Consider the following 20,969-nt stretch of genomic DNA (forward strand, 5'->3'; position numbering starts at 1 on the left):
GTGGCGGAGGAACCTCGGCTTCTGCCTGCTGCGGCTGCACGAGGACGGTAAGCAACCACTACACTGCGTACGTGTGCGTGCGTGCTCGACGTGCTACAACCCGCGCGCGCCTGTGGGGACTTTCCTGCGTGCGAGTTGTGCGTACGTTTGCCTCCCGCAGTTTGCGAGCGTGTGCGCGTTCCTTGCGGGCGCCGTGTTGCGCATGCGTGGCACGCGTCAAAGTATTTCTAGTTTACTATTCATGCGGCAATCCCGTACAAATGAGAGGCGGCGTAGTGATAGTGGTGAGTGTGCCTGCTTCACACTTTGGAGGTTCTCTGTTCGAATCCCTGCTCGGACCTTTTTGCGTGGTGTTTGAATGTTATGTCATTCAAATTGTTCGTGGCTTTATTTGCGAATGTGTTTCATCCACTTGTATAGTACCAATGCATTGTGTTTTAAAATCATTATTCCAAAAATGAAATTGATTGTTAGAACTGAGATGAGTAGTTGTAGAAGTTGTACAGTTTTGGTCGTTCAGTTTTGTTGTTCACATCCAGGCCATAGTCTGATCGCTTCTTAAAAGTAGCTGTTGAAGTCTGTCAGTTTGAGAATTGGCCGAAATTTGTGTTCCTCTGTTCTAGATAAACTTACGTAGAGTAGACTAGAGCAGGCAAAAACGCGTCAATGTAGCGGCCATGTTGGCAGAGGCGATGTTCCAGTCAAAGGTGATGGAAAGCATGGCCATTACTTTAAGATCAGCAGCTCAAAGGAGCATGTTGTGTCTTTCAATGTAATCATATCCATGGCAGTTTTTTAGTCATCTACACATCTCTCAAAACATACTATTTTTGGTACAATTATCTTGTTTTGTAAGGCCCTTTAATTGTAATGGAGAAAGCATATGCTAACATGGTGGCTCATTAACTCAAGCAGGTGCATGTCGTTATCCTCCTTCCAAGCACCGGCAAGGTAAGATCGAATACATTTCCATTTGTCTGTTGTCCAATTCGTCTATTCGCATGCTGTGCAAAATATATGTGTAGTTAGCTTACGTATTTGGACCGAACCCATGTATAGCACAGCAGCAAACACTTTGCGGCCTCCATTTTATGCCAGTGAAGCGATGAAGCAGTCGCACCAGTTTGGAGCCTCTCGAATGCGGCGCTCAACAAATCCTGAAGTCATATTTTTGTTGGCGGGATGCTGTACAGCGAGGGGGGGGGGGGGTTCCCTCCTCTTCTTGTTTCACAACACACAACATCAGCACGCACATGTTACCACCCTCGCTCATTGGCCATCCCTGCTGCCATTCACTGATTACTGCCTTATGGCCGCATGAATTGGTCATAAATTGGACCGGGCTCTGTTTTTTAATAGCTGACTGCCAGCCGCGGGGAGGTTGAACGCAGCAAGTCATTATCATGTTCATCATGGCAATGGTGAGGCTTTAATGAACTTCCCTTGGCTGCGCTTCAGCAAGGCACTGACCTCCCGCCTGCCTGGTCGTCACTGTTTCATGCCATGAAAAGCTCATTGGAGGGCGGTCACGCTTATTTTAAGGACCGTTCAAAGTGGGCAAAGGCGGGGGTAAAGGGGAATTACAGAAATCAGTCACAAAATGCAGTCCAAAGCAAAGTGGTTTAGAGTTAAGAAAAAAAACGAATGAAATTAATTGACTTTTTTTTTAAGGGAATGAAATAAAAATGAGTTTAAAACAAATAACTAACTGAAATGACATTTTACATTGGCAAACAATAACTCGACAGTTCAAATGTACTTTGTTGTTGTTTTTTTCATTTCATTTCTGAAATGGATTTTAAGGTGTCAAGTTGTTTTTAACATGTGGCATAGACGACCGGTCCTCAAATCTTTTGCTTCAAAAAATACTAAGCCCTCAAAGTACTACCATCATAGCCATCATTGAAATACAGTAGTGCAGTAGGTCTAAGTGTTCATGAAAATGTTATACTGTACTAAAAAGTTAAACACAGCTGGACTTGACTTGTTCAGTGAGGCTTTCTAGCTTGAGCCTCCGTAAGGTCACTGTAACACAACTCTGAGAAAATCACAATGTCCCCTGACTGTTGACTATTTTTAAAACGGGCCTTGTGGGCTGCTCCTGTAACCCCTGAAGTAGACATTTTGATGACCTTGTTAAAAATGCAACGCTCGAACTTCAGATTTAAAATATGTAAATATGCTGCATTATCAGTCGATGGAAAATGAAATATAACAGTCGATATTCAACATTGGGGTTACATATACAAAATTTGACATCAATCTGGCACATCAGAGGTGCGCAGACACGAAATAAGGTGGACACATCCTGTATTCGAGCTGTGTGAAACATTGCAAGGTGTCGAAATACTGCATTAGATGCGTGTATGTGTGTGTGTGTGTGTGTGTGTCAGAAGAGTGTGTGTCCCAGGGGCCTTCAATCAGCTTGCAGACGGCGGCAGTGGGATAATTTAGGGGTGCGAACAATCATGGCGTGCGTGTGATGTGCAAGGAGGAGAGGAAGCGAGGGGATGAGGAAAAGCAAGATGGGGGGGGGAAGCTTTTGTTGTCATCTTCGGCAGCTGTACGAGGACACGGTAAAAATCACAGCAGGCGATGAAAGACTTGGACGGCCTTTTCACAAGTCTTTGTGCTTATCGCTAATTGTGTGTGTGTGTGTGTGTGTGTGTGTGTGTGTGTGTGTGTGTGTGTGTGTGTGTGTGTGTGTGTGTGTGCGCGCGCGCCTTCCCAAAGCGGCGTCTGTGTCGATTTATTCGAATCTTGATTTCGCATGCGGTGAATGTGGTTTTCTTTTTTGTTCGCTCCTGATCCTCAGCGTAGAGCGATGTTTGTTTTGAATGACTATGTAGCACATAGCGTTAATTATTATTATTATTATTATTTTATTAGCGTTAAATTTTGAGAACTGACCAAACTAAAATGAAATAAAATTGAAACAAAAGAACATCATGCGGCCGCGGAGCGGCAGGTTGCAGAGGGCAGGGCCAACAAATGTCTGCTAGTTTAATGCTAACCTATATGCGAAACGCCATACGGGTCAATGGAAATGAGTACGCATCGATTTTTTTTAATGGTCATCCTGAACCTTCAAACAACTCTTGGCCAATTTTGTGGTGCAGCGCAAACGACAAAGATTCAAATTGGAAAGCTTTCACGCACACGGGAGCAACAACTCGCATCGGCATATATTTGTGTCTGTGTGTGTGTGCAGGATGCATGAAGAAGTCACATAGCCGTGGGTTAGCAGCTTCAGTCGTAATTGGAGCTGACCACGAGTCATGCGGCGGAAACAACAAACTCCTCTTCTTTTTCAACTCCTCACTTGCGCACACGCGCACGCATGCAAAGAGCGAGCGGGGTGTGTAAGTTCCCGTGGCGAGCTGATTGCTTTTGCTCCTGCCAGAGCGAGCAGACCGCCACTCAATCTCCTTCCTCAACTTGTACTTGCTTTTTTTTTTTTTTTTTTTGCCACCCCAGACGAAGCAGGCGGCAGGTTTACAAGCGCTGCAATGACATTTAGTTCGGCCGTTTATTTCAAGCGGTTGGCACTCGTGCCTCACCCGGTCGGAGGTTGCGGGTTCAAATCTGGCCGTCCGTTGGCTAGCGACGCGTGTGTTCTTTGGCCATGTTTCCTGCCTGTGACGATGTTGCCACAGTTCCCTTGAAAAAGGAACTAGGTGGCTCTCCAGATTAGTTGACTTTAAAAGTAACCTACTGAATTACTGATTACTTGATTTCAAAAGTAACTAAGTTTGACGACAAGCTGCTTTTTTTAGTTCCACAATTTGTTATACAGTAACAAATTGTGACTTTGCAAGGCAACGGTAATCAGATTATTGAAATGAGGAAAGGAAGATGTTAGATTAGTAGTTATTGTTTAAAAAAAAAACTAAAAATGGCATCAGTGATGACAATAAACGTCGCCTTCGCAAGCGAGACGAAACACGAAAGCACCCAGATTAGTTTAGCGTTAGTGAGCAGCCGATACGACACCAGTGGATGTTCTTAAAATCGGTGCAAAATAACATTCTGCTTTCTGCCGTTGGCCAGTGAATGACAAGGGATCCCGGAGGTTTGAGGAAGTTCTTTTAAAGTAGAAAGGAAAAGTTTTCCTGCGTCAGCGTGCCCGTCGATAAAATGTGACTCTATTCTTATTTTTTCGGTCCTTAACTCATTCACTCCCAAAGACGTTTTTAAACGTCTTTTCAGACTTGGTCTAGAATTGGCTGGTACTGAATGAGTTAACAGGGCGGCCCGGTGGGCCAGTGGTTACTGCGTCGGCCTCACAGTGCAGAGCTCGTGGGTTCGATTCAGGCTGCGTCCTTCCTGTGTGGAGTTTGCACTTTCTCCCTGGGCCTGCGTGGGTTTTCTCCGGGTACTCCGTTTTCCTCCCACATTCCAAAAACATGCATGGCGGGCTGATTGAACACCCTAATTTGTCCCTAGGTGTGAGCGTGAACGCAGGTGGTTCGTCTCTGTGTGCCCTGCGATATGCTGGCAACCGGTTCAGGGTGTCCCCCGCCTACTGCCAGAAGACAGCTGGGATAGGCTCCAGCGGGGCCCCCCGCGACTCTTGTGAGGATAAAGCGGATCGGATAATGGATGGATGGACATTGGCCATTGGCCATCGTTTCCCCCTCCCTCAATACGACTGAGTGCTGTTTGCGTTTGAAATGGTCCACGTGACATTATTTCCTACGGGAGAAGAAATTGTCCTCAAATCTTTTGAGTCCATCAACGTCTTCTGCAATTGTGATGTGCGTTTGTTGATACACACACAAGCGCGCACGCGTGGCTCTCTGTGTGTGTGTGTGTGTGTGTATTGTCTTGCCATTTTGTACATGTGCGTGAGCGGAATGGAATATTCCGCCTGCTGCTCCTCCATGCCTTGCACTCCAGCAGCAGCAGCAGCAGCACAAGCACATACAAGTGCACGCACACGCGTGCCCACACCCGCACGTGACCTCTCGGTGAACGACTTGTAGCATCTCATGTTGTCAATGAGATGCTGCCGTCAGTTCATCGGCAGTAGGGCGAACCTTCAAACCCTCATGACGAGGGAATTAAGACGCCATTGTTGCAAATGGTTTTATTTATTAAGCTTTCGTGCTTGGGGGAGCGGGGGGGGGAATCGTACGATATCAAAACCGTAGCGTGCGCGCGCGTGAGAGCATTTCACGAGTGTGAATGACAGTCTTTCTATAGTTCTTTCTATAATTCCTCCACGGCCCTGCAGTGCGACACCCCAAAATAAAAATAAAAAAAGGAGCCGAAATGCAATCAAGTGACAAATTGACACCCTCATTACCGCAAAAAAGGAAGTGTGACTGAGCGCTTGTGAGCGCCGTGTGCATTTCTGCGTGTTACATCACGGAGTCCCGCTGGGAGATGAATTGGCGTAATGGGTAAGCTGCAGCTATTTGTTCCTCTTTAGCCCAACGCTGGAGACCGTTTGCAACTTCTTGAACCGCATCGCTCATCCCAATTCTATGCGGGCGTGCGTCTCACTGCTCTCACTTAAATGAAGCGATTGTCTCGGTAGTCGCAGAAATGTTCGCCATTGCAAAATTTTCAACGTTAGCTTCTTTCTGTCACTCCATCCAAAAAGTCGATGCGGCGAGCCAATGACAAGCCTCCATTTTTTTTATGCCATCGACGTCTCGTCGCTCTCTCCGACTTTGTCCACTCAGGCAGGCCATTGTTTTTTTTTTTTTTCCCCAGCCCGCGACCGATCGTTTCGAGCTATTTGCACACGAAAAGATGAAGTACACGAGAAGTTTCTGGAGATCGACTTTTGTCGATGTACCGTCCAGATGTGCAATCCTGCTTTGTATGTGTACATTTCCACCACGTGGCATAATAATAATAATAATAATAGATTTTATTTATAAGCGCCCAAGGACACTTTACAATAACAAAAAACACAAAACAATAGTGCCAGACACCTCGACCCACGATAAGAGCTGCGTGAAATCTTATGCAATCATTATTTATCATAAATTATGATGTAATTTGCATAAAATTATAGCTTTTGTTTTAATCGGCTTTATATTTAGCCTCATCAAATCTAAACATTCCGACTTAAATCCCCTCGTAAAAAAATACATTGAGTCTAAATAAATCTTTTTCTCATGAAATGATTTTTTTTCCATTTGTATTGTGCGTTTTTTTTAATGCTTATATATTTATACTTTTGGAAAATGACTTTTTTTTTTAGAACATTCTACCTTCATTCTCCAATGGTGGAAAGCAAAGAATGAATTTCCCCCATCAGATCATTATCATATTGTTTCTTCATTGTTCTTCATTTTCATAGCCGACGACCAGCACTAATGTGATACAGCTCATCTTGACCTTTCCTCCTAATTGCACAAATACAATCCGATTGATTTGATATAATACGTGCAATAATATTGTCACGTGTGTTCACGCACGTTGAAGAATCAAAGCAGGATTGAGGAAACATTTTGGTATTTTTCTGTGTGTGGATATTTTGATCACGCCTCCACTGACAGAATTCATGTCATCGCCTGGAATTGTGTGTGTGTGTGTGTGTGTGTGTGTGTGTGTGTGTGAGAACCAAGTAACCAAGTAAAGCAGAACAAGATGGCAGCCAGTCGGTCTGTGTTAGCATCTGTACTGGCCTAGTGCCCAGGGCTAAACAACACACACACACACACACACACACACACACACACAAATGATTTATTTTGAAGGCCAAGATGTTAGAAATCTTGCTTCCTGTTGGGGTTCTATTAATGAAGTCCTTTGAATGGCTTTGTGTTGATTTGTCAGCGTGTACTTGCACTGCATGGAGTTAAAAAAAAAATCCTCTCTGTCATTTATGCTTCGTGTTTGGATGACATTTTTCTGCCTTATCATCTTCTGCGACTTCAGACATTAAAAAAGAAAAAAAAAACTTTAAAAAAGGAGTTCCATGGAGACCTTTGCGGTATGCCCCCCCGCCCCAATCTAACTAATTAACTCCTGCATCGAATCACAGATGTAATTGTTTTATATTGTAGTAATCATGTAAGTAAATTCAAGGCTGCAGCTGAGAAAATCACTTTGGTAGATATGTAACTAATAGACAGAGTGACTAACTAACTGCGAGTGATTAACTAACTACCGATCTACCTGACTCTGATTGTCCAACCCACAAACCATCAAAATAACAGGCAACTGATGAGACGAATGTCGTAAGGAACTTAGTGACCGACAGACTGACCAACTGACAGAGTGACTAACTCTCCGATTTTCTATTCGATTGTGTGACCAACCGACTGAACAGCAGGTTGACAAAATGACCAGGCGACTAAGCCAATCAGTTCTTTAATTAGTGTATTGGTCGGTCACTTGATTAGTTAGTGAGTGAGTTTGTTAGTTAGGTTGCTAGGTAGCTCGCTTGTTATTTCATTGACTCGCTACTTTGTCAGCTAGTTTGTTGGTCAGTCAGGAATTCACTTTTTCGGTGGGTTGAAATCAGCCGGTTCGTATGTTGCTTGTTAGCTCATCAATCAGTCAGTCACTCGGTTTTCACCAATTAGCTTTTGTCTGCATTTGGCGTGGTGAGGAGCAGGATGTGCAGTTACGAAAACGACATCGAAACTAATTCTTTGAATTGATGGACGAACAAGTGATTGTGTCTACTTCCGGTCTCCATGTTGGCTGCTTGTCCCGGTGAATCGTCCCCCAGTCAGCTCACTCAAACGATCACTAGAGGGCGCCACAGACTTACTACATATCACCATGCACTGCAACATGCCTGCCTGCGTGCGCGCGCGTGTGTGCGTGTTTTAAATCCTCTTGTTTGGGACAGCAGCCTCCAGGCCCGGCACCAAAACACACGATGACACACACACACACGCGCGCGCGCGCGCACAAAAACGAGAAAGCCATGAATAACTCCCGCCGTGTTAGCTGTCACGCACTTGACAGTTTCAATGGCGACGCGCTTCCTCTCTGCCTCACTTTACACAATGCTGTTCGACAACAAACATAGGCGTTATGTATCCTCCTCCAACGCAGACGTGGCAACGCGAGCACGCGCGCATACACACACGCACACACACACATGCGAGCACGTCTTAGGGTCACGGTGTTAATTAATTAGCAGCAGGAGGTTAATAGAATGCCTGTTGGATGTCTGCATCATCCTCAGGCCACATTCGAAACACACACGCACACACACACACACACACACACACACACACACACACACTTTGCTTTTTCTTTGGCTTGCTGTCGCACGTGTGTGTGTGTGTGTGTGACCCATTTAACTTCAGGTGCACGCCACCAACGCAATCCGCCTTTTGCTCTGTTACCATGGCAACACATGCTTCAAACATACATTTTGTGCATGGGTGTTTGATTGGGTGAATAAGAGTACTTGTGTACATGAGTGTTTCTGTTTGGGAGAGTGTATTGTATGTGCTTGCGAGTTGGATTGGATTTTGAATTGGATAAAACTTTATTGTCAAATGTACTGTATGTGTAACATACAGCACAGATGAAATTGTGTTGCATTGAGTACCGTGGGTGTGTGTGTGTGTGCGTGTGCATTGATGAAGTGTGTGTGAATGTGGTGTGTTTTCAGGGCTGTGGTGTGTCAGAGTTTATGTGCATGTGTTTGTATGCGTGCGTGGGTGGCGGTATGAGTGAGTGTGTTGCAGTTGTGTGGGGCGCGTGCACGTTTGCGTGCAGGTGGTCAGATCATCATGCGTTTATAGACGTGGCAAAGCGGCATGCGGCTCATTCTCCAACTATAAACAATTGGCGGCTGGATGTTTCGACTCGGTGTAACAAAAGCCGTCAGGAGACCCCTTTGTCCTCCTGTGCGACTGCGCTGTGTACGCTCTCCTGCAGGGAATCAGTGGGGGAAAAAAACAACAACACTTGGGGTTGTATTTTCGTAGATGACACTTGCGCTGTGGTGCAAATGCGAACGATCGGGGGAGTGGGGTGAACTGCAAGTACCCAAATAACTCGAAGGGAATGAAAGGAGTCGCTTTGATTGGACTTGAAGTCGTCTGCGACCACACCCATAGTGGTGCAGCCCCCCCTATGGCAGTTCCTCTGGCCTGCACTCCTCAAAGATGGGGAGTGATTTACCGCGTGTCCCGAAAACACAGCTTTTGGTCTTTCCCAAATGTATGTTTGTGATCTCAACTTGTGACAGCGCCTGCCGTGTTCGTCAGAAGACTTTGCATACCGTTCTGTTCAATCGTTCAAACAATTCCCAGTGGTTCTCTCTCTTCTGTCGTCGCTAATCTCTGGAGCCCAAAGCAGTCGAAATGGTTTTATGACAGGAAGAATTGACTTGAATGGAGGCTAAACTGAAGAGTTGGAGGACAAACAAAAGGCTTTTTCACTCTGCTTTCAACGCGAAGGATGGTGTCCCGCCTCGCCTGTCTGTCCGTCTTGCCCCCACCGCCGACTCGCTTCGACTTTTTGTTTTGCCGTCAAGTGAGCTGAAGCGGGCACAACACTTCAAACAATGAAGCAAAAGCGAGTGACGAACGACTCTGCACGTTTTCATAACGTTGCGTCATCCGGTTTGTCTTTGGAGGACACCTGAAAAGCGCCCAACAAGATCCAAACATGATTGCTTCAAATCAAAATGGCTCACATCCCGTGTCTCTTCGGGCAGAGCTTCCTGAGACTTTTTTGTGGCTCTACCCATGAGAGGCATGTCGACCAAATTTCATGTTGCTAAGTGAAATTGGCTAGGGGGGGGCTGAATTATTTTTGTAAAATCCAGTTGGGCACCACTGAGCCAATGAAGCTTAAAAGGACTTCTTCAAACCAAAATGGCGTACTTCCTGTGCCTCTCCTGATATGGCTTTTGCAGACTCTTTTTGTGGGTCTATTCATGTCAGACATGCCTACCAAATTTGAACTTGCTCAGTGAAAATGGCTTCGGGGGCTAATTTAAAAAACCAAAACCTGGCTGGGTGGCAATTGAGCCAAAAATGGAAGACTTCCTGCGTCTTTTCAGAAATTTTTGGTTGAGATTTCTTTTGTCGAGCTACCGATGATGGACGTGCTCACAAGCTATATGAAAAAGGTTTCAGGGGCTGAATTTTTATTTCTTTTATTGGTTAAGTTGGCCAACTCAGCCTAAAAAGGTCTCTTCAAACTAAAATGGCATACTTGCGTTTTTTTTTTTGTTTTTGTCCTTAAGACGTGGCTTCTCAAAACAATTTTTGTAGACCTACTTGTGATACACGTGCCTACCAAGGGAAGAATGAATACTTTTTTTTTTTTTTAATCCAAGAGACTCCAGGAACTCCAGAAGACATGTTGTCAGCAGTCACATTTTACAAGCTCGCCCTACACAAGACTTTTTAAATGTCTTTTCTTATGCGGGGATGCTGAGAGTTCAGGATGCTGGATGCGGGGGTGGAGGTACACACACATGCACACACACTCACACACAGGGTTAGGGAGGAGGGTACGAGATGTGAAGTATCTCCCATCATCAAACCCTCAAACCTCAAAAAGCTTGAGCCTCCCATCTCTCCTCATTCAAAAGCTCCGAGGACGAGGAGGAAAGAAGGCGGCGGCGTGCCGAACGAAGACGAGAGACGAGGGGGGAGAAAGTTCCTCCGAAAAGACGAGGGGGAGAAGTTGCGGCGTGGTTTTGGGCTGAGTCAGCATGGACAAAGTGGAACGGGTGATGAAGATGGTGACGAGGATGTCGCCGAGGAAGAAGAGGAGCGAGCGAGGAAGCGCGGCGGCGGCGGCGGCGGCGGCGCGGCATCCGCCGCACAGCCCCGACACTTTCTGCGACGAATTGTGTCGCTTCGGCCTCTGCGTCACTGGTGAGTGTGTGCGCATGTATCAAGTGGAGCACTTCTGTGTGACTCATCATCGTGATGGACTAAATTCAATCCAGGTTGGGATAAAAAAAATAAAATCAGCCCCGCCGTGAGCCGTAAAGTTGAACTGATCACCATGAAAATGTCTTGGGCACGTCTAACATGGCAAGACGCACAAAAAAGTCTCATGGCCCCACGTCCTAAACGAAGCAGGAAGTCAGCCATTTTAGTTTGGAAAGTTGTTTTGCACACAGATGTGCTCCCTGGTGAGCTGGGGGAAGAAAAAAATCAGCCCCTGATACCAGATCAACATGAAATTGCGCACAAAAAGTCTCAACGACCCATGCACCAAATTAATCAGGACGTTGGCAATTTTGGTTCAAAGCAGCTATTTTGGACTCCCCTGACAGCCCCTGCAAAGTGAGAAAAAAATAAATCACCCCCTGATAGCAGTTTCACTGATGAAATGGTGAAAATGGAATGGACGCGTCTGTCATTCATATCAGCTTGCATGGAAAAGTCTCACGGACCCGTGACGGAAATTGGCTTGCTTTGAAGTCGACGTTTCAGGCTCATATCTCGACTTCCTTTCAGAGAATTTGCCCTAATGGAAAGCAAGGGTCCTCGACAGATGGATTCAGCAAAAATTGTCTCCGACTGATTCAAAGTTTGAGGATCATTTGGAATATTGGCCGTGAAGTGAATGATTGCGCCTTCATCGCTTGCTCGCAGCTTCAATCTCTTCTGGCTGTCTCGTATTCGGTTCCCGATTCCCATGTTTGCATCGGCGATGTTGTTGTGAGGCTGTTTGAAGTCGACTTTATTTTTGTGCTGACTTACTGCACTTCTGTACGCACGCACGCACACACACACACTGGCTGTCTCTGACCTCTTTGTCGGATCAAAGTGATTTAAATCTAATGTTCTCTGATTCATGTTGTCTTTGAAGAACACACACACACACACACACACATGCACTGCATCTAACTAATGAAGCTAGCCAATTAATTGCGAAGCTGTTTGGAGAAAACAGAGACTGGTTTGAGGTGGAAAATAAAAGATTGATTTGATTCGATCCGAGCATGCCAATGCACTGCAGTTTCTGGGGTTGAAATAATCAACAGCATTCTTGGCGAGACTCATGCACAACAGTTAAAGGTAGAAGACTATGTAAGATGGGTAACCATGCCATGTGTGTATATATATACTGTATATATATAAATCTTCCACTCTAAAACCTCAGCAAATACACAGAAAATAATAGACACCAAACAACAACAGTGTTGTAGTAACAAAATATGAGTTATTAAAAAAAACTGACAGTCATGTCAGTGTCTTGTTTTTTTTTTTTTGAGTGACGTATTGCACCCACGCACCACAGCTCAGAAAATCGGTGAGGGATTGGAAAGGAGAGAAGGACAGAAGGAGGCAAGGGAGGAAGGAGGGATGGAAGACGAGCAAGTGGTACAAAGGAAGCGGGATTGGAGAGCTAAATTTAGCGTCGCACTTCAAAGGATCAATCCTGACTCGACATCCGCCCCTCTCACTGACAAAAGTTTTGGGTCGCGGTGAGCCGTCAAGTCAATAAAAAATAAATAAATAAATAAATAAATACATGGGGGGGGGGGGGTCCATTCTTCTTGCTCAGCCTTAGCACTTCAATCTGTTTGAAGCGCCTCTTTTCCAAGTCCATTTGCGTGAGTATTGAATTGTGCGCCTCTGTCGTCATGACCATCATGTGGATTGCTCCTTGATGGCCACATTTACTCGCCGGCATGATTGCGGCGCGGCGGAGCCTCCGCAAAACGTCAATTCCCTTTTGTGCTCCTCGTGCAAGAAGATGGAGGAGTGGCTGGTGTTCACTTCCAAGCGTGGGCGTCACAGTAGCGCACGCGCCTTCGGTCACTCTGCAGCGGCATCAAACGTTTGAGGGGGGGAAAGTGCACTTTTCACCAACAATTGGCTTACCATTCAGAGTCTGAATTTCAGCTTTTAGGGTGGTATGTCGAGAACCATTTTCATCACACTAATAACGGACTGGTCGCCAGTCCATGGACTCAGATAAAGACAAGCAATGAACTTGAATACCTCCAAAGTCTCAAACTTCCGAGGCCTCAAAAGTCCAACGAACCAAAGGTCAAATATTCAACATCCCAAAAGTCAAACGGTGAAAAAAAACTCAATCGCATCTATTGTAAAGTGCTCCAAAAGTCAAACACCCCAAAAGTCAAGCGCCCTAAATGTCATCCTGCCCAAATTTTAAATGCCTCAAAAGTAAAATCTTCAAAATTGGAACACCTCAAAAACTTAAACCCCTAAAATTCAAACATCTCAATGATTAAACACCCCAATGGTCAAATGGCTGGAATGTCAAATGGCCCCAAAAATCAAACACCTCTCAAAATTTCAAGACCTGGAAAAAAAAAATGAAGCAACACGAAAGTCAAAAGCCCAAGAAATCAAACAAAAAAACAACAGAAAAAAACCCATCTCAAAAGTCAAATATCAAGCCTCAAAATGTGTTTATTCCCCAAATTCAAACAGCTCAAAAAACTCTCAGTCCAAAAATGTACTACCTCTACAAATCCACCTGAATCCTAAAACCTCCATCCAAAACTTCAACATCTCATTGGTTGAACAATCGAGATCTCCAACATCCCTAAAACCAAATTCCTAAAAAAATCCAACACTCCAAAACTTCAGCACCTCAACAGTCAACGGTCAAACGTCTTAGCAGTTTCAACACCCTCAAAGTTAAGCTCCCCACAAGTCAAACACCCCAAAAAGCCAACCCCCTCAGTATGCTGCTTCATGTGCTGTGCCGGACGGCCATGTTGGCTAATCTCCGTGGAGCGGGATGGCGCTCTGATGATTTATGAAGGTGCCCTCCTCTCATACTCGGCTCTACTTACTTTTTCCCGCATTTATTGTGACTTTGTTCTCAACTGACTTTTCTTTTCCTTTTGCTTTTTGTTTTTTTTAACTTCAGTTGCTGCACTGAGAGTTTTGCGATTTCATTGTTAGCTTAGCTTCACTGGCTAGCTGCCAAAAAGGAACACAAACGATCAGCTGGTTGGGCTCGATTTCCCACAGTACTGTATTGAACTCGAATGTTGTGTACTCCACGTACTCTAGAAAACAATATCACAAATAATATCTCGGCGTAGCCAAAACATCATAAGACTTGAACGCTCGCAGCTACAGGAAGGGCTATATTTGCAAGCTATCTGGGGATTGCTACGGTTGGCTGTGATGTATTAAGAATGAGGTCCGGTTTCTTCTTCTTTGTTCAGTGTTTCGTCAGACGCTAACTGTTTAGCTTGTTGGCTTGGTTTGGTTTTTATGTTGTCTCGCTTCCTGCCCCTCTGCCACACGTTGTCACCTCCACTTGACGCGATTGTCTTGCTAGCAAGCTAGCATAACATTCAAAATCCAATCCGAATACCAGTGGCCCAAAAGTCAAACACCTCATCGGCCAAATGCTTCAATGGCCAAAAAGCTCAAGCGTCAGACCACTTAAAAGTCCAATTCCACAAAAGTCAAATGCCCCAAACGTCAAACAGCACAAAAGTCAAACAACCCAAAAGACTAATGCGCCAGTAGTCAAGTGCCCTCAAAGTGGCTCAAAATTATCCGAAAGTCGAACCGCAAGGGCGAAACACCTCCTACGACTCAAAAGTCAAAAGACTCAAAATTTGAAAAAAGCCCAAAAGTCAAACAGTCAAAAAGCCTGCATCAATTCGCCCTAAAATCTGCGAACTGATGAATTTTTCAGTAGTGAATCACGCAAGGCCGTGCTCATCCCTTGTCCTGCATTCTTTGCATTTGCTCTGTACAATTTGCCCTCTTTTACATTGCCAGGTGTGGAAAAGTTTAAAATTGACGGGAAGAAAGTTTGCATCGTGTTTGCTGAGTCGAGACCTTTTGTTGCTGTTGTTGTCACGGCGACGACCAGCGATCGTAACTCGGCGCACCCTGGGAGAGGTCACGCGTGACGACACAGAGAAGGCGAGGGGGAAAAGAGGAGGCGAGGACGCGGCGGTTTCATTTCACGCCGCTTCCCACACATGCCAGCCAGCCAGCGAGCGAGCGAGCGAGTGAGTGAGAGAGAGACTTCGAGAGAGGGAGGGAGGCGGAAGGAGGAGGGAGTGAAGCGGTCGAAGGATGCTGGAATCTCTGGCTTGCTCCTTTGGCCATGTAACTTCTCTGCTGAGCTCCCGAAGAAGGAAACGAGGGAAGAAGGCAGGATGTTCTCGATGTCACTCAAGTGCCGCTTGGGGGTCATCAGGCGCCAAGTCAAGGGTACGGTGTGTGTGTGTGTGTGCGCGCGCTTGTGTTCAATGATGGTGTGTTCATTGCGAAGCATCAGGTGTGTTTCATGCAAAGTTTGCATCCTGAACGTGCATGTGCCTTTAAAAAAAGTGGCTGAGCGTGCATGTTAGTGTTTGTGCAACGTTAACGTGTGTGTGTGTGTGTGTGTGTATGAGAGAGTTTGTACGGTTTTGTGTGTTTGTGCGTCTTTATGTGGGTGTGCAGCTTGAGGCTTGTTGTGCTGACCTCACTTGAGTGTGTGTGTGTGTGTGTGTGTGTATGTGTCACAATACTGTACTTGTGTTTTTGTATTTGTTACATTGTGTGTGTGTGTGTTTCTTTATAGGAAACCGCCTCCTCCTGCTCGTGTATTGAAATTGGATTGTCAGTTTCTCATTATTTTGGAATAATTTCTTCCCTCCCACAAAATCCCAAAACAACAAAAAAAATTATGTTTTGAAAATTCACAGTCAGTTTGATTTTGCGATATGAAATTTGGTAGGCATGTTTATCATGAGTGGATCCACCCAAAAGATTCAAGAAGCCAATCCTGAAGAGTCAGCCCTTTTCAGATAAATTGTGTTCACCCAGATTAGGGAAAGAAAACAAAACAAAACAAACAAACGCCAGTTTGACCTAACAGCATGAAATTTGGTTCACATTTTTAACATGCGAAGAGCCACAAAAACGTCTCAAAAAGCCATGCATGAAAAATCTGAAATTGTCGTTCAAAGCTGCAAAATAATGCAGCCCACATAGCCAGGTTGACTTAGCAGCATGAAATTTGGTAGGCATGTCGAGCATGAGGAGACCCACTAAAAAAGTGTCACGAAGCCATACCCATAAAACAAACAAACAAACAGTGCCGGAATTCAGCTTTTTTGTTTTGAAGTAGTCATTTCTCAGCGCATTCATATTGGAATGTCCGACACATTTTGTGAAGTGAGTTTTCCATAAAAATAAATCTTCTGTAATACAACGCTGGTCTAATTTATGCAAACTATCACACTATGTATGCTTGCTAAACACTTTATATGCTTGTTTGTGTGTGTGCGTGTGTGTGTGTGTGTTTTAACCGCATCATTCATTCATATTCATCTTCCTTGTTAAATGCACCAAACTTGATCACTTTGGTGCGAAGACGCTATCACCGCATGGAATATTCATGACAATTAAAAGTAGTCATATTTTTTTCAGGCTAAGTGGCTTTAAATTATGAAGGTTCTGTTTTCTTAGTTTTTGGGGGAGAACTTACTAAGAAATGTGAAAATGTTTGCTGGCATAAATCGTTCCGGTTGGTAACAAGTTTTGAAAGGATCGCCATAGGGGATGAAGGTGGCTTGTCGACACACATTCTTCATGGTCATCTTTAAAAAGTAACGCCTGTGTTCTCAATTCTCCAACCTGAGATTTTTGGTGTTTTCGGTGCAGTCGTTGGATCGGAAATAACTTTCGAAGAGAAAGCCAAGCGGGGAAGAATTTAACTTCCGTCTGTCCATGGCCGGATTCTAGCTTGTGTGCATTTTTTTTGTCAGTCCACGTGTCGTTGATGTTGCAAAGAAGTTTGGAAAGTAAGCCCCGCCCACAAACGGGGGCTGCGTTTTTTTTTTCTTGCGTGTTCATTAATTCCCCGTTACTCGGAGAAAACTTCAGATGGACGTGGGAGTGGATCAAAGATTTTGGTTGTGAAGCTCCGTGCAAAATAATCATCATCCCCAAAGCTGGAACTCCTCGGCGTCGGACTTCTGACTTCTTCCAACCTGGCGGCACTTGCGCGCTGCTCGCTGAGTGTTTGCCCCGTCGGCTCGGAAGCGACTTTGCACCGTAGCATCCCACAAAAAATTGCCACCGCTGTGCAACGAATGTGCCGTTCACGCTGAGTTAATCATTTGAAATGACTTGGAGCAAGGGTAGTTGCAAAAGTCGTCACATTCTCCCCATAACCCTTCCATACGGTTCGGCTCAAATTCACCCTGTTTTGAATTCGAAGAATAGCAAAAGTCATCAAAGAAATAGATATTCAGGCCAAGTTGCCACACAACTGGAAAATTGACAAAAGTACAGTACCAAAGTATTTGTACTCCCTAATTGCTTTCGGGATTTTTATATGGCGGCGTTTTTAGTGATTGGGAAAGAATGGAACATTTTCTTTGCCTTAATTCTGTGGAACAGTCGAAAATGGCTGTAGTGACACACCAAGATGAGTTCAGTCAGCTGCAGGAATGTTAGGAATTCTTCACAGAGGATAAAGAATATTGGCCTTTGTGTATTGCTGCATTATCTGTGTATCTCTGTTGTTCTGTTGGCATTGAAATTTCTGTTGCTTAAAGGGGAAGTCAAGTCCAAAAGGCCTTTAAAATATATCAAAACAATTGGATTTTGCTGCTTCATTACTATAGACAAAATTAATTGATTAATTAACTAATTAATCAGAAGACGGTGTTTAGATTAGTAGAGGAGCATAGCACACATTTTTGGAAAGACGCACTTTAATGCTATGTGTTGTTTTAAATACATGACATATTCATATAGCATTTGCATCTCAAAGTTTTGCTTGCAAGTCCAAGGAAAAAAAAAATCATCCCAATGACTGCTCGTGTCTTCAAAATGTTGTTAGTCGAATTGCATCTCAAGAAACTCATGCGTAGTGATTCAAGAGGAGGGAATGAGTGAATGTCGTGCCGGTGAATGCCTCCTCTCTCATCATGAAACTGTCATGGGATTTTTATTTGACTGTCAGTAGAATAACCAAGTACTTATACTTAGTTTCATCCCACGCCTGAGCCGAGGTGAGGTGCAGCCGCTTTTTCGGAGTTGTCCGCAACTTTGCCTGCCAAAGTGCAGCGGCAGCATTAACGAGCTCCCAGGTGGTTTTTACGAGGAAGCATTCCTCGGGTCACCAGCGCGTCACTCACCTTAATGAGGCGACCATTCACCGACTCGATTTCCTTGAGCGCCAATTACTTCCTGATGAGCATTGACAGTAAGCGGGATGAGGTTTACAAGCTGACAGCTGAAAATGGCACATTTTGCAAAAAAAGGCCTTTTTTTTAAACCCCCCTCGGTGTCGCTAATCTTTGTGAAAGCTAGCCACACAAAAGCAAGGCTTGGAGTCACTGGCGACCGGTCATTTTTTTTAATCCTGCGGCATTGACTGGCAACCAAGCCATTCTCTAGCTAGATGTAGCCTAGCATTGGCTAACTAGATAGCGACCAGTCCATTGCTTGTTCATACGTTCTGTGGCATTAGTTGTCGACCATTCAATCGTTTAGCCAGATCTACTCTGACATTGGCTGCGTTTCAGTTGGTTATTTAAAAAAAGATTATTTCTTGAACAAAAACGTTTTTTTAATTTTCGTTATTTTGTTCGTCCATTGCTTCGGCGCCATCATGTGGGGGGCTACCAGAGGAACCCTGCTCAAGTGAGGACAGGAGCTTCATTTTGTGTATTACCGCCATCTTTTGGCATCGGTAGGCAACTGCAAACTTTTTTTGGACGGGCGTCAATGACTTGGAGATTTTCGCTGTTTTCATTAGCTGTTGACGATCCAAAAAAAGTGGAAATGAAATCAAATCGAATAAAACTAAAAAAAAAAAAAAAAACCTCAAAACAATCTAGTCGAAACCACAACACATTTTTACCTGCTCACATCGTGAGCAACCAGCATCCATTGCACAATTTCTTTAAATTTTTATTTCCAGGGAAGAAGTTAAATGTCTTTTCATCAGACGAGTGCGTGTGCATGTGTGCGCGCGCGTGTCTTTGATGAATGTTTTATCCCGTCAAGGCAGATTTGTGACACATTGGGAGCACACGCTGCTCATTAGGGGCGGAAGGTGAGCGACGGTTGAGGAGCGAGACAGCTTTTCATAATGAATGATGACAAACACACACAAATGAAGGCAGCATGAGCAAAGAGCTGCCGGCTTCAAGAGGCCAAGTGTGCTTGCTTCGATATGTTCATTTGCCACGCCCAGTAATGTTCACTCAAATCGTATTTTTTATATATATACAGTGTGTATATATATATATATATATATATATATATATATACAGGTATATATGGTCATATGTGAAAAAGACAGAAGTCGTCTTATATGACCCGAATGATTAATCTTGTTTGATCAATTAAATTAATTGCCTTTATTTGATATATTTATTTATTTTCTTGTCAAACAAGATAATGACAGAATGGATGAACTGACTAAGGGTGCAACTGCTTTTGTATGTCGACAGGTGTCAAAGTGAAAAGTTTGTTGCAAGCGGAGCTCTTGTGACGAGCATGTGTCGCGTGCTGCCTGAAGCCGTCAGCGAATTCAAATCAAATTCAATTCAGAGACACTAATCACGTAACATAAGTAATGACACTAACTGCTAATGTCATTCCATTTCGAGATGATTACATTTTCCTTAAACTATTTGCAATGAGAGCAGAAGAAAAAGTGTCCAGTAATAATAATAATATTACACTGATAATGGTGATATTTCTATCGTTCAAGTGCTGTTCCCAGAATAATTATGCAAATGGGCAAATTACGAGCGTCGCGTGGGAGCCATTGAAGCTCCCGTCAAAATTGCGCGATGGGATTTTTGGGTCACGTGTTAAGCCGCCGACGCCGTCTTTTGTGCACGGAGACGACAAAAATGACTTCAAAGGGAGACGATTCGCCTGCGTGGCCGCTTCCGTCAGGAAGCCGCCGCGCTTACCGCGCTTAGCCCGACCTCGCTAAGAGCCGCTTCGATGTCAACGTGCCCTCATTCAGACGTCAAAATCTCCCTACAAAGCCATCGCGATGTGGAAACAGCTTGGTGGAGTTTAGCAGAACCATTTTGATGGTAATAGTACAAATAGTACTTTTGAGATTTAAAAAAAACAAAAAACTAATTGCCACCAATTACTCTACCAGGCACGTACACACACATTTGTTAGCTCAGGTGCTTCAACCCCGAAAAAGGTCACCCATCAAGAAAAAAGGCAAAATAATGTATTTAACATACATATGTATTTCTCTGAACACAATCGAATGAGCCAATAGTACAACTATTCATAATGCCGATAAAGGGAAGCTCCAGTGGATATAACAAGTCTACACACCCTTCTCCAAATGACAGATTTTTTTTGTGTGTGAAATGTAACTTTTTTTTCCCCCTGCAGCGGTATTAGAGGAAGTCTCAAGAGTTTTTTTAAGTTCTTATTTCTAATTGAAGGATGAAGAAAAAAAATGGTCTGAAGAAAAAAAATAAAACATCCTTTTTTTTCCCCATCCAGGCCAAAAGTGCAAGTGCTTAACGGCCACCTACTGGCGATGTGTGCACATGACTGCTCTGTACTCGAGTCCAAGGACAGATATACAGTAGTATGCTTTATAAGTTGGATTTCAACTGAGTGAGAGTCATGTCAACTGGTTAAGGTTCTATGTAAACCGACGGAGGCTCTGTGTGAACAGATTCCACTTCAATGTCACCAGGTTATGGTTCTGTGTACAAAGTCTTGCTTTGTTCGCTCCACTTCTGCCCCAATGTGACCTCATTGCAGTTGTGTGTGAATTGTTTCTACCTTTGTGTCAACAAAATAAATATTCAGCTTCTAAAACCAGTCGGTTTCGCACAAGAACTCAGCGTCTAGTAGCAACAAAACTCGGATTAATTTGAAAGATAATGTAGCCTTTCTCTTGAAAAGAACTTCCACTGCATGTGTTTAATATTTGATGCTTATCCCCCCCCCCCCCCCCCCCACCTCCGCCACCACCACCACCCCGAAAATATTTCTGGACCATTTTTCTTTTTTTTTTTTTTTGTGACAGAAAATAATGAGCCTGCTTCATTAACTCCTGTG

General features: G+C 44.3%; 1 protein-coding gene across 5 annotated transcripts in view; it reads left to right on the forward strand.

Moving 5' to 3' along the window:
- Positions 1–10,175: 10,175 nt before the first annotated feature.
- grip2b (glutamate receptor interacting protein 2b) overlaps positions 10,176–20,969 on the forward strand; it is a 47,053-nt gene continuing 36,259 nt past the window's right edge. For 3 of the 5 annotated variants that reach the window (XM_086117571.1, XM_086117572.1, XM_086117573.1), the window contains exon 1: positions 10,176–10,823. In XM_086117571.1, coding sequence (XP_085973697.1) covers positions 10,658–10,823 — 166 coding nt within the window. In that variant the 5' untranslated portion in view covers positions 10,176–10,657. Of the gene's footprint in view, positions 10,824–14,968; positions 15,123–20,969 lie in introns of those variants that run through there. The other 2 variants (XM_086117575.1, XM_086117578.1) reach the window with 1 other exon arrangement.

Source organism: Hippocampus guttulatus, chromosome 8 (assembly GCF_054856545.1).
Source record: "Hippocampus guttulatus isolate MCC_2025c chromosome 8, RoL_Hgut_1.0, whole genome shotgun sequence".
Taxonomy (NCBI): Eukaryota; Metazoa; Chordata; class Actinopteri; order Syngnathiformes; family Syngnathidae; genus Hippocampus; species Hippocampus guttulatus.